The sequence below is a fragment of the Artibeus jamaicensis genome, unplaced genomic scaffold, assembly GCF_021234435.1.
Source record: "Artibeus jamaicensis isolate MK-2021 breed Jamaican fruit bat unplaced genomic scaffold, CSHL_Jam_final contig_866, whole genome shotgun sequence".
Taxonomy (NCBI): domain Eukaryota; kingdom Metazoa; phylum Chordata; class Mammalia; order Chiroptera; family Phyllostomidae; genus Artibeus; species Artibeus jamaicensis.
In genome coordinates, this window is record NW_026521994.1 from 949,301 (window position 1) to 970,255 (window position 20,955).

At 51.3% G+C, this 20,955-nt stretch overlaps 1 protein-coding gene across 2 annotated transcripts in view; it reads right to left on the reverse strand.

The window, feature by feature from the left end:
• TRABD2B (TraB domain containing 2B) overlaps positions 1-20,955 on the reverse strand; it is a 203,598-nt gene that overhangs the window by 32,690 nt on the left and 149,953 nt on the right. For both annotated transcript variants that reach the window (XR_008393031.1, XM_037132691.2), the window contains exons 3-4: positions 7,015-7,161; positions 1,214-1,388 (exon numbers count right to left, since the gene is read on the reverse strand). Coding sequence is in view for 1 of the 2 variants with exons in the window: in XM_037132691.2 (XP_036988586.2) it covers positions 1,214-1,388; positions 7,015-7,161 (322 nt within the window). In the remaining variant the exon portion in view is untranslated. The remainder of the gene's footprint in view (positions 1-1,213; positions 1,389-7,014; positions 7,162-20,955) is intronic.

Sequence of the window (20,955 nt, forward strand, 5' to 3'; positions counted from 1 at the left end):
CCTGGTACTTGCCCTTGAAGTACATGGGGTTGAATGGCAGAGAACAGGGTACAGGAGGAAGACAGACCTTAAACAGTAGACATGTTCCAAAGCAAAATCAAGATGCATCCAAGTTAGACTGACTGGTTGACTTGATCTAATTCAACCTGACCTGGCCAGACTGTGTGTGTGTGTAATGGGGGTGTGTGTGTGTATAATGGTCCAGGGGAGGGATAAATGACAGGGCAGCACTATGAGTGCCCACCAGGCCTGGGCTTAATTCTAACAAAACAGGAGGCAAATTCAGTTAACCCAAATTGAGGTATCAATAAGAAAAAATACATTTTTTGTAGCTCTAGAACAAAACTTGACTAATAAAGAAGGCAAATACAATATCCTGGTTCCCATGTGGACATCATTGTCATTAGCAGTGCCAGCTGTAGATAAAGGAAGAAAGAATTTTGGAGAATGAGAGGGAGAGAGAGGGAAGGAACAGGGAGAGATGCTGAGCACGGCCTGCACCTGGACATCTGGGCTTCCCTTTGTATGAAGAGGCCAGAGCCCCCAGGAGAAGCATCAGGTTCATGGTCCACAGTGGGATAATAAAACTTGTATTAACTGTCATGGTGATGATCATGATAATGGTAGCTGCCACTGTGATTTTTTACTACATGGCAAGTTATTTGAATGTTGCCACTAATTTCTACAACCCTTTTCCAAGGTAGTTATTTTTAATTCATTGAATAGTTTTTGCTATAACTTAAAGCAGAGGGACTTGAGCCTTTGAGAAGGTACTATGCTGAGGTCATGCAGCCTAGATGGGGCTGGGACTGAGATGTGGAGGCAGGACTATGGGATGTCAGAGCCTGCCTTCTGCCCACTGGGCCACATGGGTCTGGCTCTGCTGGGGGTGGGGAGGCCCAAGGCTGGGCTGGGTACTGGGAGCTGCTTCCGTTCTGAGCTCTCAATATGGCCTCCTGGGGCAGAAGGGGCTGTAGGAATTGTCCTTGGCAGGGGTCAATTCCTTTGTCCATGGGGACTAATATGAAAGAACCCTTGGCTAGAAGCAGGAGAATCACTTTGGGTCCCAGCTCTGCTGAGCACTTGGTAGCTTTTCCTGCACAATCTGGGCCTCAACTTCTCCTGTTATGAAGTAGAGGTCAGAAACGAGTTTAGTAAATCTCCCAGCCCTTAAGAATTCTGCAAATAATCCCTTCCCCACTCCAGTCCAAACCTGCTCCAAAGGCAAAGAAGCAGATCTTGTCTTCATTCTCCTGAAGAAGTGCCATGACCCTCTTCCCCATCCGCTCATTTCTCTTGTAGATAAGCTCCTGGCGGAAGTAGCTGTCGATTTCCTGGGCTGTCACCTGCTCATGTGGCGGGAGGGTGGTGTTGATAAAGTTGGGCAGCTGTAAAGGTAAGACAGAGGCCGCCTTCAGTTCTTTCTGGAGCAAAGTGGGCTCCAAATAAACACACACAGCCCAGGTGGGGGGAGCAACTTACCTTTCTTATGTCCCTACAGTGGGCTATATGTTTTTCATCTATTCCATAACCAGTTTTATAAATGGAGAAAGCAAGAGTGGAAAGGTCCAGAGACATGTGCAAAGTCACAGAGCTAGCAAAGAGGCCAAGCCAGGAAAGAGTCCCAGACTGCTGCATTCCCATGTGTATCACTCCTCTGTCTCTGCCTTGTTGAACCTCAGCTTCCAGACACTGAGGTCCTGGGAGGTGGGACAGAGCTCAGTTGCTTCACTGCTCTCATGTCAGCAGCGTTGTCCTGGCACACATAGGAAATTCTGTTTGGCAAGCAGGTGTGGATGGCCAGCTGAGCTGCCTGGTGTAGGAGAAAGGCCATGGGGTACGGGCTCAGGCTGACCTCGGATTCAGGCTCTGTTCTGACACTGTGTGACTTTGACCAAGTTACTTAATTTTTCTGAGCCTCAGTTTCCTCATTGGTAAGATGGGGCTGACAATATATTTGGGGGGGTTACATGAGATGATGGGTGCTGTCATGAGCTGCGTTCAGCCCGTTTCACCCTACAGAGATAAGAAGAGGGGTCCTAATCTTTGGTTTTCCCAATGCCTGAGCCCTGGTTGGCTACCATCTACTGCCACCACTATCTATTCACAGCTTCATCACTTCCCAGGATATAACCCAAACTCCTCCATCCTTCTTAGGAACTTCAACTCCAAGACCATTGCTCCCTCCCATAATAATGGTTTGTTCAATGACCTGGCCTAGAACTATTCAGATTCCTCAATTCTGGACCCACTGTCCACACCCAGCCATGTGACCTGGGGCCAGCATCACTGACATGTTGTTGAACTAGGCAGAGAGCAATTTGAGCTCAGGGACATAGTCCTTATCAATGGCTGGAACAGAATAAGTGTCCAGTAAGGTTTCTGAAACTTTGAACATAAAGTTGTGCTGTCCTTCCTCACCACATTGCCTCCTGCTGTGTTCTTCCATTCCTAGCATATTGTCTTTCCAGTGTGGGTGGTGGGTCCAGATGTCCTCAACTGTGGCTTGCAACATGTTGCTGTGGCCTCAAAGGAAGCCATGGGCCATCGAGGAAAGAGAACATGCTACCTTCACTTTCCCCACACCTGTCAGTGTCATTCCAGTCTCCAAGCCCTTGTTCATAGGTGTCTTCCTCCTGGTGTCCCTTCTTCCACTTCTCTGTCTTCACCAGCCCAGGCATGAAGCACAGGACAGAAGGCCTAGCTAGACAGAGAGTCTGACATGAGGAGGCTAGTTTCCTGCATGATTTAGCCCCCAGAAGAGTCATGTGGCCCAGCCATATGGCTTCTAGAGCCACTGACGAGTTGTCAACACTCTTTCTGAGGTAGATGAAGGCATCGACGGAGGCCGACCCTTGAGGGACGTGGAGAAGGCTGGGACATCTGTCTCTGATATCTTCTGGCCAAAGACCAGTGCATTCCTCAGAGTGAGAGGGGAGGACTTCTCTTCTAGAAAGTCTTGTTTTGTTGTTCTAGGCTGAACATGGCCATGCTATGACTGGGTGTCCTAAATCCATGCAGTGCACACCCTGTATAGGTATAGGCAGCAGCCACGCTGTGCCCATTAGGGCCAGCACAGAGTCGGTGCCCAGGGTTTTTTTGGCAAATGGATAAATGAAGAAATGGAATTCTTACTCACTCCCCAACCATGGAAGGGATGATTGGCAGCCCTGGCAGCACCAGCACACTTAGATTTGATGCAGTTATAAGATAGGCAACTCTGCAGGCTTCTGAGTGGAGTGGGACACAGAAAGCTTCGACTCCAAAGGGTTAGTTCTGGAAACTTGGATCTCAAAGGCTTCCCTTCATTCCTTGAACTTGGGAAAGAATGTACAATGATGTTGTACCAGCAAATAAGTACTTGTTCAATCAGTGAATGACTGGGTGAATGAAGGAGGTGAGAGGCAGTAGAGTGACAGTGATGTGAATACGGTCCTAAAGTCAGACAGACAGAACAACTAGGGCTGGACTCTCTTTTGCCACTACCCAGGGGGGTGGTCTCTGCAACTAGCAAGTGACTTGGCTTCTCTGAGACTCAGCCCAGAAATTGGTAATATGGGGCTATTACCAATATTGTCCATATTATTTATTGTCCATACTCAGACACTTATGACAGCAAAAGCTCATATATAGTTAAGAGTCAGGAAAATTAACAGGAGGGGGCCAGTCTTCCCTAATCATGAACCTGGAATGTCCTAGACAAACCAAGATGCATGTTCACCCTGTTAGGTGGCTCCTCTGGCTCCTCAGTACCTGAGTACCCCATCAACGCATGGATCCCCCATGTTCTCTTGAGCAGGTCTGACTCCTCATCCTGGCAGCAGACCCAGTCTGAGGGTGCCCCGTGACCCCTAGCTTGATACAGGTTTGGACAGTGGAAGGTCTCAGAAGGAGTCTGTTGGATGCATGGGGTAAAGAAAGGGGATGATATGAGGCTACTGAGGTCGGTGATGCATGAAGACCTGCCCCAGTCCTGGCTGTGGGTCAGGGGAGCCTGCACTGATGTCACACCCCATGGCCCCACCCTGGCTCTGCCCAGCTGGTCTTCTCATCACCCCACCTCAGACCCACCCCTCTAGAGCCCTGGGGACTGGACATGTCTTCTTAAAAATCTTATCCTGCATCCTGCACTTAAACTTGTCACAGAAGAGTTAAGGCTGCCAGCAGCTCTAATGACATCATTAATTGGTTCCCATCTCCACCCCGGCAAAAAGCCAGGCCCCATCCTTGGTGTGGAGCGAAGCCCCATCAGCATGACACAGGCAGACAATGCCAGCCAGCCACCGGGCAGCCCAGGACCCACAGTATCTAGCTCAACTCTTTTGCAACTTCAATGCTAAACTTTCTGGTCTCTGTCCTTGTTAATTTTTTTAGTTCCCTTCTTTCACACAAATTCATCTTTCCACAAATGCACACTCTTGGTCAGGAAGCAGAGCAGGGACGGCCCCTGCCTGCACCCTAGACAGAAGGAAGAGGAGCAGAATGCTGCCTTCATGGCTCTTTGATGGTCCTGAAGGCCATCGCTTCTCATCTCTGTCTCTACCCCACCCAAAGCCACCCTTTACTCTAGCCTCTGCCCTCAGAGGGGAAAGGTGACGAAGCCAGTCCCATCCCCCAGGCTAGCTGTACAAAACTGCCGTTTAGTTAAGACTTCTTTTGTGCCATGCACTGTGCTCTGCACTTTCCAATACCGATCTTACTTAATCCCTGCAACGTATGTAGTCCACCCACCAGAGACAAATAGTGGTCTTGGACACAGGCTCAAAGGCAATCTGAGCTTGCCATCCCCTGAGGTCACCCCAGTCCTCCTTTCCTCAACTTAGTGTCAGCCAAGCCTGGCAGAGCCCTGCACAGTCTGCCTGCTAGCCCAGCCATACCATGGCCAGGACATCCTGAGGGGTGACCAGGTCCCCTCTGCAACACAACTCTGTCTGCTCATGGCTTGCCAGCTTTGCCCTAAAGATGACACAGGGTAGAGCTCTGTCACAAAGCACATGGCTGGTGAAATGCCAATGAGCCTCGAGGTGTCTGAGTTCTTCTCTCCTCCCTTCATTCTACACTCAGTCAGAGATTTCAGAGTCCTGAGCCTCCTGCCTCTGGCTGGGTCACGTACCTTACTACAGTCGTTCATGCAATAGTTGCTCACTAACGCACACTCACTGCCAGGCCTTGTGCCAGCGCTGGGACCAAGATGAGCGCCATACCCTTGCCCTCAAGGAGCTCCGGGTGCAGTGAGGTGGCACATGGACAGGAGGCCACGGCTGGGCCCCCAACCCAAATGCACCCTCTTCCACCTCTCTCTCCCTTCTAGATTGTTCACATGCAGTTTCCTCTGCTGGAACATTCTTCCTCCTCCTGTCTGTGGCCAAATGCATGTTCTTCTCTGACCTCTCATCTTACAGGGATCTTTCCTTCTTTACCCAGTGCCTGCCTCTACTGCAAGCCCATCTGAATTCCTGCTCCTGCCACAGGCTCCAACTCATCATCCTCTACTCTCCCTTAAAGCAAGGATCACATTTTGGTGCTACTGCTGGTCTAATCTTCCCATCTCTCCTCTGAGACTGTCAGCCCCAGGAGGGCAGCTCTCTTGAGCTTCCCCATCTCCTTTATCATAATGCTGAGCCTGTCCTGTTCTGTGCCAGGAGCTGCTTTAGCCAGTTGGGATGTAGTGATGAATATGACAGATCCAGGTGGCCCTCAGGGAGCTTCTGCTTTAGTGGGGAAGGACAGACAATAAATAGCCACTAACTAGTGAATCGGATATATAAGTGTGCGAGAAAATGATCAGTGCCATGGGGGAAAAGCAGAGCATAAGAAAGGGAATGAGAGCATGGGAGTGAGGCTCAGACCATAGTTCTAGGCTGGCTAGTTGGGGCACTCCACACTGCGATGATGTTATTTGAATTAAGTCTTGATGGCAGGGTGGGAGTGAACCATAGTGACACCCAGGAGAAGGGCATCTGCGGCAGAGGGAACAGCCAGTGCTGAGGTGAAGCATGCCTGGTGGGTTCCTGGAGCAGCAAGGAGGCCTGTGCAACCGGAGCAGCGGGTGTGAAGGGAGGGAAGAGGACCTGGGGTTGGGGGGAGGGGATTATGGGGCCACACAGGCTATTACAGGGACTCTAGCTTTTCCCCTGAGGGGAGTGGAGAGCCACTGCAGTGTCTTTCTTGAGCAGGGAAGTGGCCTGTTCTGACTAATTCAACTGTTTCTCAAATGAATGGAGATTCAAGCACCATGACATAAAAAGCACAGTGGGGGCCTAGAGTTGCCTGGGAGAATATCTAGCTCCTTCCAGGGGGTCTGGGAAGGTTTCTCAGAGGAGGTGATGTTTGACGGGGGCGGGGGGGGGAGGCTAAACATGGGCAGAGCGGTCTGAAAGGGTAACCTGAATTGGGGAAGAGCTGCCTGTGGCACAGGTCAGCAGGACAAGCTTTATGCCATGGGGCACCTGGACTATGACAAGGTCATCAGAGAGCAGGACATGGAGGGCCTTGAATGCTAGACAATGTTTCCTGGGATTTATCACAAGGGCAATGGGAAGGCCTGGTGGCGCCATGCTCTGCTTCTTGGCATCCCACCCACGGTCTCAGCCAAAACTCAGCCTTTGGGTGAGTTTTCCTCTAGGCCTCGAATCAAGACAGAACACTCTGAGCCAGACTCCAGCCCAGACTCTGAGTAACTGTGGGCTTTCCCTTCCCTGGGCTTTAATTTCCCCAGACACTGAACTGAGCCTCCCGGAAGACTCCCTGTTCTTCCAGGCTAAGCTTCTAGGGTCAAGTCCTACCGTTTATAATTTGATAACCCAACAACTAATCAGTGGTGCAGCCTTGGGCAAGTCTCTTCCCCTCTCTGAGCCTCAGTTTCCCCATCTGTAAAATGGGGATCCCAATAGCTCATGCTTACCATGGCTGGAGAGAAAGTTGCCTAAACTTGACACATAGTAGGTGTCTAATAAGTGCCAGGTGGGAACTAGTGACCCAGAGGCTGCCTGAGCCAGAGGGGGGGAACCTCACCTGTGACGTGTCATGGTTAAAGATGACGGCATTGAGATCCCCGCAGTTGTAGTGCTTGATGAGGTCCTCCGTGGTGTAGGGCGCCTGTAGGCTCCCAGCTCGCACGCTCTCGTGCTGCAGCAGGGTCTGGTTCAGGGCAAACAACACCTGGGCAGAGGAGAGAAAGAGAAATAAGGACTGTGTTCAGGGGCCTGGCTGAGGTCCCTGACACCTTCGGGACTGGCATTCCTCCCTCCTGACTTTGGGGCAACAGGCCCTGAAACAGAGAAGGTGTGTGAGGCCAGCGTCAGCTGGCGCAGTCTCAGCGTTTCCACATTTCCAGCTCCTTACTCACTAGCCTGTGAACACATGCAGCCTGTTCTCATCTCCAGCCCTCTGCCCAAACAGGTCCCCACTCCTGCGTGGAGTATTAACATCTCATCTAATGATGGGACAACATGAGAGCCCTAGTTGTACCTGGGTTTTGGAATGATGGGTACTTTTTACTTTGGGCTCCTTTCTTTTCCTGTGTTTAGGAAAGTTCTATAATAAGCATAGACTCATTTTGTAATCAAGAACACCTCCAAAAAAACACAAATGACCAAAACAAGTTTAGATGTCAAAGCCTAACCCAGATGCCACCTGCTCCAGAAGCAGTCCTCACAGCAGGCAAAGGCCTAGGGGCTGGACTCCCCAAGTCAGACCGTGCTGACATTCAGCATGTGTTTCCTCAAGGGCCTCTATGCTCTGGGCCACGGTGCTGGGTCCTGGTGACACAGCTATGTCCCAGGCAGACCTGCCAGGCATCGGATCACTTGGAGCGCTACACAAATGCCCAGGCTCCACCTGGAATTGGAATCTCTGAGGTGGAGCCCAAGGTGTGCATTTTAACAGGCTCCTTGGGAACTTCTCTATAGCCTGAGTGCTTCTGGCATTCGAGGAACACAGGTCCTAACGAAACACGGCCTGCTTGAAGTCCTAGGGCCCTGGGAGATGATCTAAAGTGTCCCATTTTAGATGGGAAACTGGGGCCCATGAAGAGAAGGGACATGCCTAGTTTCACACAGTGACTGTATCACAGACTCCCTTGGCCAACAACAAGGAAGAGCCTAACATTATCTGAGTTATCCAGCACAGATACAGGGAAAGACTTGTCGCAATTCCTGTGCAAAATGTCAGAAGGTGGTCTCCGATGACCTGTCCCATCAGTCCTCAGGCCCTGCTTCTTCTGTTTGTACACTGTCTTGAGTGGCAGTCCCCCAGCCTCCTGATCCACACCAATGCTGGCCCAAGCATCTCTCACTGGGTCCATGGCATTAGACACCCCCATGCCTCCCCTACAGACCCCCTCTCCTCCCACCTATCCCATATTCTTCTGCCACAGTCAACTTCTAAAAGCATAAATCTGATGGTCTCTTTCTCTTTTTTTTTTTTTTTTGCTCAAAACTTTCAAGGGTGCCTCCTGCCCTCAGGACAAAGGCCTAGCTCTTCAAGAGAGTCTTTGAGGCAGTCTTTTGAGGACCCTGCTGCTCAATGACCTCATTTTCTACCCAGCCCTGTGTCCCCGAATGTTTGACTACTCAGCAATCTCTGTGCCTTGCACATGCTATTCTGTGCACCCCACCTCCATTCTCCACTTGCAGATTCAGACTTGGCCATGCAGGCTCAGTACAGATGTCTCCTCCACTGAACTTCTCTGGCCCATCCATGGGACTCCCAAGGTCTGCCTGTATTCATACCCTGGGCCAAAGAACTTGGTACCGCCCCCCCCACCCCCCTTTCTGATTCTATACTTGCTCTATAGCCAATGGGATGTTAGTAAGCACTTCAAATAGTGGCCTGAAAAGCGCAAATGTGCTGCTTCCTCTTGCACCTCCACCACTGCCCTGAGCAGCCCAGGCCAGCCTGATGGGGGATGAGACATGTACAGAGCCACATTGCTTCCGTTCTCCCACCAAAGCCATCCTAGACCAGCCAACAGCCAGCCAGCTTCCGGACACACAAGCAAGCCTGGCAGCGCCACTTGCACCTGGGCCCTGACAGCCGAGCAAACGCCCACCACTGTTGCCACACAGCACAATTGTGGTGACACTTCCATCCATGTTTCCCTCCACTGGGGTATGAACATTAGATTATAACCACTGTTAGCCACTTGTCTCTTTCATTAGGCTACGAGCTTCTTGAAAGCAGGAAGTGTCCCTTACTAATTTTGTATTTGCAATTATCAACCATGGGTCCTAGTAAAGACAGCATGTTCCCCTCTCCTTTCCTTAGTACGTTGATGCCTGCTGTGGTCACATCATAGTTCAAAGCTGCTTAGTAATCGCTCAGACTAGCCCCTAGAATTTTGGTACTCTGTCTGCATTTGGGGCAGAACACCAACACATAGCGGAAGTTCCCACCAAGTGGCATCAGCTACGTGGTCCCAGAATATATAATATGAACAGAAAAGCTCATGCAATAGGTCCACAAAATCTGGCCAAGAATATTGTCATGGGCAATGGGGCCAAGCTGTGCTTGTTAGGTCACCTCCATCCATCTCCTCCCGCTTTTGCTCCTCACGGTCAGGAGAGCTGGATTGAACTTGGATGCAGCCGCCTAGTCTGCTCCCCATAATGAGCTGGCTGGAGATGAGGTCAGATCCCACCACCCCACCTCTGGGCCTTCTCCAGGCTCTGGCCACTACCCCTGAAATCCAATCTGCAGCCACCTGGTGCAGGGTGTTGATGGCAGCATGGTGGCTGTGGATGGATCACAGGAGGCAGTAGACCTGTTGCTGAGGACATTGCTAAGGCAACAGGCACTTCCTCCCTCATGGCACATACCTTGGATGAAAGCATCCGTGTCAAGCTGGAATGCTCTGCTTCCATCCTCTGGGGCCTGAGACACACAGACCTCCTGGGACCACACTCTGCCACTGCACACACCTGTCCTGATGCTTCTCAGAGTAGGGCTGGCCAAGCACCACCTGGCCTGTGATGAGGTCATCTGCCCAGGCATGCAGAAGACACGCCTGGAGGAGAAATGGCTCCCTTGGACCTTCTTAGCCACATGTAGTCATTTCCTTAGTCATGCGGCCCTCATGGAGCTAGGAGGTGTTCTAGTGAATTAAGCACGTGACAATCTGTAAGGTGCTAAGAACAATTCTGGCATGTAGAGAGTGCTGGATAAATGCTTGCTAAATGACACTTGGAAGAAAATAGACCTTAACTTTTCCCAATTGGAGCTGGAAGAGCCCCTGGAGGTCATCGGGTCCCGTGGTTTTTCAAACCTTTTTTAGCCATGGAATCCTTTTTTTGCTATTGTTTTCCAGAGGAATTATTTGTGATTCAAAATGTGGAGCAGACAAAATGGAAACTTCCCTGATTGACATAAGGGAGGATGATTGGAGCCTGACGTCCTGCTAGTTCAAGGTCCCCTGAAGCCGGGACTCCCAATGCTTCTTTGTGGACTCCATGGGTATCCTGGAGCCCAACTGGAGGACCACTGACTTCATGCTGTGCCCTCCACACACAGGAGAGAAGAGGAGATAGGGGCCCAGAATGGGTGCACCCAAGGACACACTGTGTAGAGTGGGCTCGCACCCAAGTCTCCTGACACCCTGCCCAGGATGCTTTGCAGTACCCTGGACCTCTGGGGCTGGATTTCCAGCTGTCCACTGGCATAGTCCATGTTCATCCTGCACATGTGGCCACACCCATTTTCTTTCTGGAGCCTTGTGAAATAGCCAGAAATAGCCAGGGCGTGTTTATTATTAGCTTATTACTGATAGAAAATTGAGGCCAGATGATTGAAGAGGCCTTTCAAGTGTGGCACAGCAGAGTGCGGTGGGCTGGGACTGCAACCCGAGCCTGTTGTCTGGGAACCCTCCTACCTCTGGGTGGGGTTGGTGCTCCCAGAGACCCTGCTGCCTCCCTTGGTCTTAGCACTTATCCCCATGAAGTGCCCTTTGCAGATAATTCCCTGTAATCTGCCTGTCTAGACAAAGAGCTTGGCAAGGGCAGGAAGACTGCCTGTGTTCACTGTTGAACTGCACACATTCAGGAACTGCTTCAGAATGGAGGAGGCTGACCCTGAATCATGGGTCTTTTTCCCCATACCTGGTACCCCATATCCATCCTTTGCAACTTATGAAGTAGTCCTCACCCAGTCATTATTAGGATCACTATGTTTATTGAGCACTTACTATGTGTCAGGAACCCTTTAAGCTCATATTGATTTAGTTAATCTTTACAACAACTCTGAGGTAGGGCTAATATTAACTCCATTTAGTAGAATAAAAAAAAGTACAGAAACAACGAAGAGACATTAACTCATCAAAGGTGACAGAACTGGAGGGGGGCAGGGTATGCATTTGAATGTGGGCAGTCCAGCTGTGGAACCACCCTCTCGATTTAACTGATCACCAGTGCCTCCTCTTGCTCTCTCTGGGAGATAGCCAGCAGGAATAGTGTCCCTATTGCAAGTGGAAAACCAGAGAAGCAGAGAGGAAGGACAGGCGGAAGGCCGCACAGCTTGTAAAGTACAGAGCCAGAATTTGAAATCATGTCTGTCTGGCTCCAGAGCAGGTCCCACAACCAAACTTCAAAGTAAAATGTGCTCCATCATGAGCATTCTTGGCACTTCCAATAGGCATAAAGAAGTGGCACTCGTTCATTCATTCGACAAACATTTACCTTCTGTTGATTCCCTGCAGGGATCTGGGATTGGTGGATTAATTGGGCTTGGTTTCCATACACTCAGAGCTCATCTTGGAAGCAGACTTGCCAAGTGGCCATGACAGTAGAGGGTGGTTAGGGAGCACCTTGTTCTGACTGCCATCTCCCTCCCATTCACCCTGAATTCCTGAGCCTGCACTGCTCACAGACTCCTGGGCCCTGATGCCTTCTGCTCCCGGACTCTTTAGAATAACATACCCTCCTCGTCTGTAGCCTCGGTGGCCCACTCTAGGATAATGTTTATGATAAGGCTTTGACATGGAATAACAAACACCAGGTGAAGGCTGGAGTCGCCTTGCTGCCCCTGCATGTCTGTGTGCGAAGGCCTTGCCACCAAGAGCCCCTGAACATCCCAGGAGGGCCCCCCCGCGTCAATGCTCGCTGGCCAGGAGCTGGCCTCCGGCGTCTGCTGAATGTAGGCCCGGAATTTAAACACATCTTCAAACACGGGCCTAGAATGGAGTGAGGCAGGCGCCAGGAGGGTGCGGATGGGTTTATTGTTCCAGATTAGTCTAGTAAACACTCCTAAATGGGCTGGACTGGTGAACACTGAGGCCTTGTGTTCACTCGATAGCTCAGCAACGTCATTAGGAGAGGAAGGGAGCAGGGCCCCTTTGTCAGGAAGAATGTGGGACGCAGAGATCCTTCTGGACAGTCTGGGCTCGCAGGCTGGGGTATCGAGCTCTTCTAGCAGGGGTTTGGCGATGCTCACTGAGCACCTGCCTCGTGCCAGGACCTGTCCTAGATGCTGGGGGTTTAGTTAGGGACAAAAGAGACCCAAATCCTCTCATGGAGCTTACCTGCTGTCGGGGGCAGGGTGGGGGGTAGAGAATAGAGAGTAAATGAAATAATTAGTAAAGTGTTAATATTTTGAATATTGGAGACACAACAACGCTTCCATTAAACTGGAAGTTAAACCTGCCCCTGGCTACTTCAGGCTCCTCATGCCTCCATAACAACAGGCAAAGATAGGGGTTCCTGCGCTGGCTGGGTGACTGGCCCCCACCACCTGGGGAACTGGCCCACACTCCACAGTGGAGGTAAGGAAGAGTAAGTGCAGAGTTGGGCAGTTCCCTTAGGATATGTCTTAGTGTTACTGCACACTGTGCTTAACCAACATCAGTGAAAACCTACAACCCAATCCAGGCAGGACTGTGAATGGCCCTGAACCTGCAGGAATGAACTTTTGGGTCACCCCACCAGGTAAAGAACCACAACCAGTTGAGGTGCATACGGAAGGCAAAGGGAATATGGCGGTGGGAACAGCAGAAGGTGATTATCGAGACCATCTCTGATCACGTGACCAGGTATGGAAACAAGGACTCTCGTCAGGACTCTTTCCTCCCTTTTTTGTTAAGAATGTGTGTGTGTGTGTGTGTAAAATTTGTGTTTTCTTCTCTTCTTTTTCTGTTCTCCTCCCCCATCATGTAACATGAGGTATATTGACTTTATATCATAGTATTTAAGTATTGTTAACTATATATCATATTTTTAAGTTATGGAATATCAAGGAAAAGAGTAAATGCTACACAAGGATATTCTGGGGAAGGCATTTTGGGTGTAGGCAGGATCATTGTATCACGTTAGATGGAATTATGACCTTGCTATTATCTTTATTTTCAGATTAAGTATGGTTCAAGGAGATACATATGGGTGTCAAGTGGACAAGGGGTGGACTTGTGATGTTGACCTTATTAGATTAGCATGTCAGGTTCTATGAGCCATTGTAAGGATGCTGAGAAACCAGCCTGCCCCATAATCCTCCTGGAAATGGAATCGTTATTCTCACATCACAAATAAGGAAACCGAGGCCCTGAGATGGTCAAGTCACATGCAAAAGGACTTCCTTTGGAGAACTGGAGCAGGGATTCAAACACAGGTCCAGCTGACAGGCCCCGAGTGCTTCCGATCCCCCTACGTGCAACATGCAAGCCACACCCACCCAACCACTGGGAGGAAAGACAAATGAAAACAAGAAAGCAGGGCCAGTGTGCGAGGCCCAAATTCTGAGCAGTCAGCTGGGAGGGAGAAGAGCTAGAACCCTAGGCCTGGGGCCTGGTCAGAGTTGACATATGAGGAGAGGAGAAAGGTCATCTTTGACAAGGTAACCCCACCTGGAACATAGCTTCCCTGAACTGTTTTCATTCTTGGCCCGGCCCAACAAAACCTCATTCAGACCCACATTTGTGCAGAGTTCTTCCCAGCCTTAGAGCAAGGCCCTTCCCCTCGCTCCCTTTCTGCCTGGATCCCTCTTCTACCCACGGGCTCACACTCCCATTTCACCTGGCCTCAGAAGCTCCTTTCTCAGGAGGATTTCCCTGGGCCATGGACTGGGCAGGTCCTCTGCTTAATGCCCCCAAAGCACCTGACCTTTCCTGAACCTTTGCATTCCCCCTGCTTCCCTGCTCAAAGGTGACACATGAAAGGCGGGCAAATCATTTGTCCTGTGCTGTTTCTCCAGCAGAGAGCACAGTACTGACCTACAGAGTGAAGGCTTCATAAATACTTGTAGAATGAATGAATGAATCAAGAATGAATGAATGAAAAGCTGAACGAGTCACCCTTCCCAATTCCCATCCCAAACACCTCCCTGCCAGGACCCTGTGCCCCTAGGGCACAAAGCTGGGAGAGCTGAGTCCCCTGGACCCTGGGTCACATCAATCAGTCAGCCTCCTGGGTCGGAGAAGAGGAGAGCTCTACCTGGCAGGAAGCCTTCTCCAGCTCGGGGGACATTTCCTCAAACGTTAGAGCCCACCAGGCTCTGGGTGAACTTTATTTATTTATTCTCCTTGCCCCATCGGCAGCACCAAAACAGTGTCGACACCTTTCCTGCTTGCTTCTCAGTATCCTGAGTCCCCCGTGCCTGTGGCACAGAGTCCTGTCTCAGGATACTGGGCTACTAGGTGGCGGGCATCCAAGCAAACACAGGTTTCCTGGAGGTTGGACTGGCTCTGGGCTGGGAAGCAGGACTAGGGTATAGTCACCATCTGAATCTCCACTAGGAAGCCCTGGGCAAGTCACTTTTCTTCCCCAGGCTTTGTTTTACCCACCCATGAAAAGGATCGATTCACACATCTATTGAACAAATGTTTATTGAGCACTTCAATACCAGATATTGTTCCAGGCCCTGGAGGTACAGCGGTAAGCACAGCAAATAAAGATCCCTGCCCTAAATGAACTTTCATTTCAGTTGGAGGGAGCTGGCAATAAATAAAAACAACTAGCAAAACATCTATGTTGGAGAATGACCATTGCTAAGGAGGAAATAAGGCAAGGAGTTTAGGAAGAGTGTGTGTATGTTGGGGGGGGGGTTGACATTTTAGATAGGATGTCCAGCAAAGGCACAGGGAGAAGGGACATTTGAGAAGAGGTCTCATGGAGATGAAGGAGGTGGCCATGTGAATATCTGAGAGAAGAGTGTTCTGGGCAGAGGGAACAGCAAGTGCAAAGGCCCTGAGGCAGAGCAGGCCTGATGGGGGTGAGGAGCAGGAAGAGGCCAGTGGGGCTAGAGAGAAGTGAGTGAGGGAAAACTAGTAGATAAGGTCTGCCTCAGGCAGGAACCCAACAGAAAACAGATGGTGTGCTGTCAGTGAAGTGAGTTCCGATGAAGTAACTTCAGCTGAAAGGGTAATTGAAGCGTGTTGAATGATGGGAATATTCACAAGAGGTGTGGACAGGAGATAGTGGAGCTCAAGTAGTAGCAGCAGCAGGAAAGCTTCCTGCTGCTGAGCCTTAAAGGGAAAGGGGTGGGTGGTCAGGTACCTAAACCCAACCAGAGCCACAGCCTTCAAAAGGCAGCATAGCTACCGCTCCCTGGCCTGGACCACAGCAGGCTGCAGGGAGGCGGGAGCCAGTGGGGACATGATACGTCCTAACTTCCTTCCACTCCTGCCAGTGCTTCCCATTGGAATGAGGATAAGGGAGCCTGGATGATGTAACAATAGTTCAGAGCTCAGAGAAGGGATGTCTGGAGAGGTAGAGGTGGATTTCCAGGACAGTCAGAGAGGCATGGCCAGGTGGGCCATGGAAGCACATCCCATAGGGCTGATGGGATGGGAAGTCCAGGAGAGTGTGCGCAGAGGACTGTGGTGGCAGCTATGCCATGTGGAAACCAGGGAGGCCAGAGTGAAGCAAGGAGATCAGATTGAGGATGAAGGCAGCTCTGTCTTCCTTCTACAGGGGGAGGAATGGAGCATGCTCCTCCCTTCCTCTCACCACACCCTATCCCAAACCTTCAGCCACAACCCAAAGAACCACTGACTTGGCCTCTAGCACAGATGTTCCCTGCTCCGTGGACGCCCACCCGCTGGACCCGGCAGTGTGGCCACATCCTCCATCTTCCCTGCAGTGTGGGCTGGCTGAGCTCTCTGTGCTTTCCTGGGAGGGCACTGGAGGCTGACTCACTCTAGCTTTCTTTCCTTCTTTTCTCTGAATGCCTAGTTTCTCCACCCAAAGACCACCCTTTAAGATTCCAGCTTTCCTCTTCTGTCCTTCAAGTCATGCCAGGAAATGCTCATAAATCCAGAGCCACCCACATGAGGAGATTAGCATTCTGTAGGAGAGGGAGGCTGATGGCTGGGTTGGGTCTGTGTGGGAGGGGTAGGCCCAGAAGCTGGGGTCTCCAGGAAAGGAGTTTGTGTGGAGTCTGCCTTGCTGGAGGGCAAAGAAGTCCTTCAGTTTTCAGTTTGCAGATAAGCCCAAGGGAAGCTGGAGACCCAGATTCTGGTGTGGCAAGCTCTGACCCAGCCCAATTGTGAGATCCACTCTCTAGGTCACAGGATCCACCTTGGAAGCCTGAGGATGTAAGACTACCTCTTAGCTCCAGAAGTCATGTTTTAGGAACCCAACACTACTGGACAGTAACATCTCACCATCTCATGATTAAAATTGTCTGTAGTTCTAGGCACTTTACATACGGAAGCTCATTTACTCTTTATAACAGAATGGTGAGGCCAGCATTCCTGACCCTCTTTTATACACAGGGAAGACAAAGCTTAAGGAAGAAGTGACATCCCATGCTCTCCCATCGTTGGGGTGCCATGGCCCAGGGCATTAGCTCTGCCCAGGCCTAATGCACTGAGCCCTCTCTGCTCTTGGCATCAACTATCTGACACCAAGATGAATCTTTTTGGTTCCCCAGTAACCATTTCTGGTCTTCTAAATTGAATATATACCAGGCATGGAGGAAAAAAGGGCAAAATGTTTAGAATGTTTCAGAGAATCATCTAGGCCAACCTGTTCTGTTATAAAGCTTTGAGGAACTTCAAGGTGGTGGAGATGGGCAGACAAACAGGTGAGTATAAAACTAAGTGATAAGTTATTGGTAAAAGGAGAAAACTGGGGGCTTTGAGGGCCTCAGAGGGAGTTTCAGACGCAGCCTGGGAAAGCAATGAAATCGTGCTTTAAGCTGGGCAGGATGAGTAGGGTTGAGAGGGGTGTGTGTCCGGGGTAGAGGGACAGGGAAGTGGGTGGTATGTTGAAAGAGGTGTCAGGAGTCAGACCAGGAAGAGACCCAGTGGTGAAGGGCTATGGGCTCTGCACTCTACCCAGCAGGGGTACTTGGCTCTTCTCTGATTTCTAGACAGTGGGGTAGTCACCTGGAAAGGCTGAAATAGAGGGGGGCCCACAGATGAGCAGACTGAGGAGACCTACAGAGGGATGATGGTCTGCACGGTAGGTGATTGGTCAGCAGTGACCCTGGTTACCATCGTCATCATCATCGTCATCATTATTATTAAGTGGCTGCATCCATTGGTTGAAGGTGTGTAGTTTTATGTTTCCTGCTGTCTCAGACCTGCCTGCTGACACAGCTGCCTAGACTTCAAAAGGCAAGTCTCCATTTTCATTTGCAAAATCAGTATGGAATTCCTAGAGGGCTTGTCTAATTCCTTCTGGTCTGACCACACGGCAATTACCAATTTGCAGGGTAGAGGGGGGAGGCTCACAAGCCCTGCAGCAGTATGGGGACCTCCGCTCGGCCTTGGTCCTGGGCGGCAGCCAGTGAAGATGGGATGGAACACGCACCTCCAGGTGGCCTGGGGTGGAAAGTGAGGGGCTGGCTCTGTGAGCCTAAGCCCTCCATGCTGGTGAGTGAAATTGTCTGCTAAACTGTAGGCTACCAACGCTTCATTGATGAATGGTGCTTAGCAACAGAAAGGGGGGGGGCCCTGGCCCGGGTTGAAATCTGGGTCCTGCTACATTGCAGGCTGTGTGAAGTTCTTGTTCTGGATCTTTTGGTGATATGCTGCTATGAGAACATGAGGCAGGCCCTTCTGGGCCTCACTTTACCCATCTGCCAAGTGGGGAGAATAATATTTGTCTTCCCTGCTCAGTTAGCTTGCATTCTAAAAACCTTGGAAGTCATTACTTGCTAAGCAGGAATGGGGTGGCCCTGAGGAGCCAGCGTGTGTGGGTTGGATTCTCATTCACTCCTCAGCGTTTAACGTAGATTAGTTCCAGGCCCTGGGCTGGGTACTGGGGCCATGCCACCAAATCAGCACCATTTCTATCCTCAAGGAGTTGAAGGTCTGGGGTGGAGAGGAGCAAGGCAGGAGGTAGACAAGGAAGACATGCAACGGGATGCTAACAAAACTCAGGTCACTCCTCACTCATGAAAGCCAGGCTCAGGGGTGGACACAGCAGGACAGACTTATGCTGCTAGGAGAGGACCGCACACAAGATTCCTGGAGAAGGTGATTCCACAGGGACACCTGGGAGGAGCATGTACTTTTCATGCAGAAGAGCAAGAGAAGGAATTCCTGCAAGTGTCAATACCCATGCAAAGGCTGGGAGAAGCTGGTGAGTTCTGGGAAATGCAATGACTCCCATTAGCTGGAGGGCAGTGTGTGGCTAGGGGAGGGCATGAGACGGGACTGGAGCAGTGAACAGAGGGGGGATCCAGAGCTCGGACTTTATCTGAGGGACCACGGAAGGTGGCTGAAGTTCTGGAGCAGGAATTGATCGAGGCAGGCTTTTGGTTTAGAAACCTCCCTCTGGCTGCTGCCTGGAGACAGGATTAGAAGGGCAGAGACTTCAGGCAGGAGACAGGCTCAGCCCTCTCAAGGCCAGGAGAGGTGAGGAGGCCCAACTTAGGCCTGGGGGGTTGGTGGATGCATGGAGGAAGTGAAGGCAGGCTGGAATTCCAAATCTCTCTTGGCTTGGATGTTTTAGAACTCTCTAACTCAGGGTTCTGAGTCTCTCTCCTTGCACATATTACTCCCTTTCATGGCCCCAAATTTTGGCCCTGGGCCTTCACCCTCTTTTCCTCTACTTTAGGAAGGCTTGAACCCCACTGTGGCAGCGGATGGACAGAGGAGGAGCAGGTCCAGAACAGCAGGAGGGAAAGAAGGCTGCGTGGGCCTGGCATAGGACCCGTGGCCTTGACAGCCTGGGGATGGATGCTCTTGCTGGAGTACATCAAAGGAGACAGCTGCATAGAACTTGACCTCACAGATAAAACTAAAGTGCAGTGCCAACTTCTCCTGCTTTTTGCCTGTTCAAAGTCACAGGAGGTACTTCCTGGCGGCAGGAAGGGAGAGTTGGAGACTTTGACTCTGCCAAGAGAACATCAGATGGGGGGGGCGGGTGGTGGTTCTTAGAGGACGCTGAGGCCCAGAGAGGTCAGGAAGGTGCTCACGGCCACACAGCAAGCTGGGGGATGAAAGACTAAGGCGGGAATGAGGTCTCTGTCTATTCTACTTGGGCAGCTCGGGTCTCCTATGCCCCCTTATCCCTTCCTTACCCCCTACCACAGAAAGGAAAAATGTTTTTAGACCCAAGGCGAAAGAATGTGGAACTGAAATCTGAGCCTTGGGTCTTGGGAAAAGGACACAGAGAAGTTAGACACATTCTGGATGAGGAAAGATCTGCTTACACTGCAGATGGGAAATACTCAGGGTTTTCCAAGGCCTCCTTGTGCAGGTCTGACCTGGGAGGGCAGGCCAAGGATGAGCCAGTGGGAGCAGAAAAGGATCCCCAAAACTGCTGGTTAAAGGGCCAGTCTGCTTCTAGGATCCATCACGGGCAGAAAGAGGATGGCTTCAGACCCTTGCCTGCCTGTACCCTTCTCATGGGGCCTCGGGCCCACACTGTCACTCCACTACCCTGCCTGGACTGGTGCCAAGGCCCTGCCAGGTCAGGGGTCCTTGCTGGCCCCTGCTTGTCCACACCCACACATCCATTCTGTCCTGCCTAGAAGCTTACCTCCTCTCAGAGGGCCTCCCCGCAGCCCCAGTCTGTGTCTGTCCCCTTTTCTGCAGTCGGGAGGTCCAGTGTTCAGAGTCAGTGAGGGTGCGTTTTTATAAGTGGATGGAAGGAGCACTTGGGAAACCCAGATGTGGGGCCAGAGCTGGGCAAAAGCTCCAAGACAGGCCAGAGCCTCAGCATTAGGAGGAGCCTCAGAAATTGTGCAGTCCAGGGGTTCTCACCGGAGGTGTTTCTTTTCAAAGTCCACTCCACCCCAGGTTCCTGCCACGTCTCCTGGGGGACACGCCACAGTCACAGGGACAGGGGCTGTTGGTGGAGTGCCAGGGAACTCATCCCCTGCCTGGCAGGCCCGTGCCACAGAGGCACACAGATGTGGACTGTGGAAAGAACCTCTTTTATTCTGTCTGACGTCTGCCCCTGGAAGCTTCATCTCCTGCTGGAAGAGCCAACCTGTTTCTGAGACAGGCGTCTGTTCCTCAGAAGATGAGGGCGCAGTGCCTTCACAGGATATGAGGGGGGCTCCTCGACACCTTCCGTCTTGGTCACACCCAGGCCCAAGCAGCCAGAGACTGGCCCTGGGAGGTCAGCGAGCCTGGGAGGCTCCCGCTCTGCTCCTCAGCCCCCCTTTGAAGGGGATCAGGTTCCCCCACAAACATAATTGAACAAAAATATGAGAGAGAAAAGGTCTTTGTTCTCCCATTTACAGCGTCAGAAAATATGTAACAAATTAGCCGTTTATGAGGTAAGAGAACGGGGCTGTGCGCTGCGGCCGGGAGGCAGGGCCGCCGTACAAGGAGGCCTTTCAGCGCTCCGAGTGTGGGGGGCGAGCCAAGCCTGGGAAGGACGAGCTCTGCCCCAGGCCTGCCTGCCTGCAAGCACGGCCTGGCACCAGCAGGGCGGAGGGAGGCCCATCTGACCCCTGCTTTGGACCGGGTGAAGCCTGGCCAATGGAAACATGGCGCCAACCAGTCAATGGTGAATGCAGCTCTTGGAAGTGTCAGGTGGCCAGAGAGTGGAAGTGGGGGCCAGAGGCCTGGCT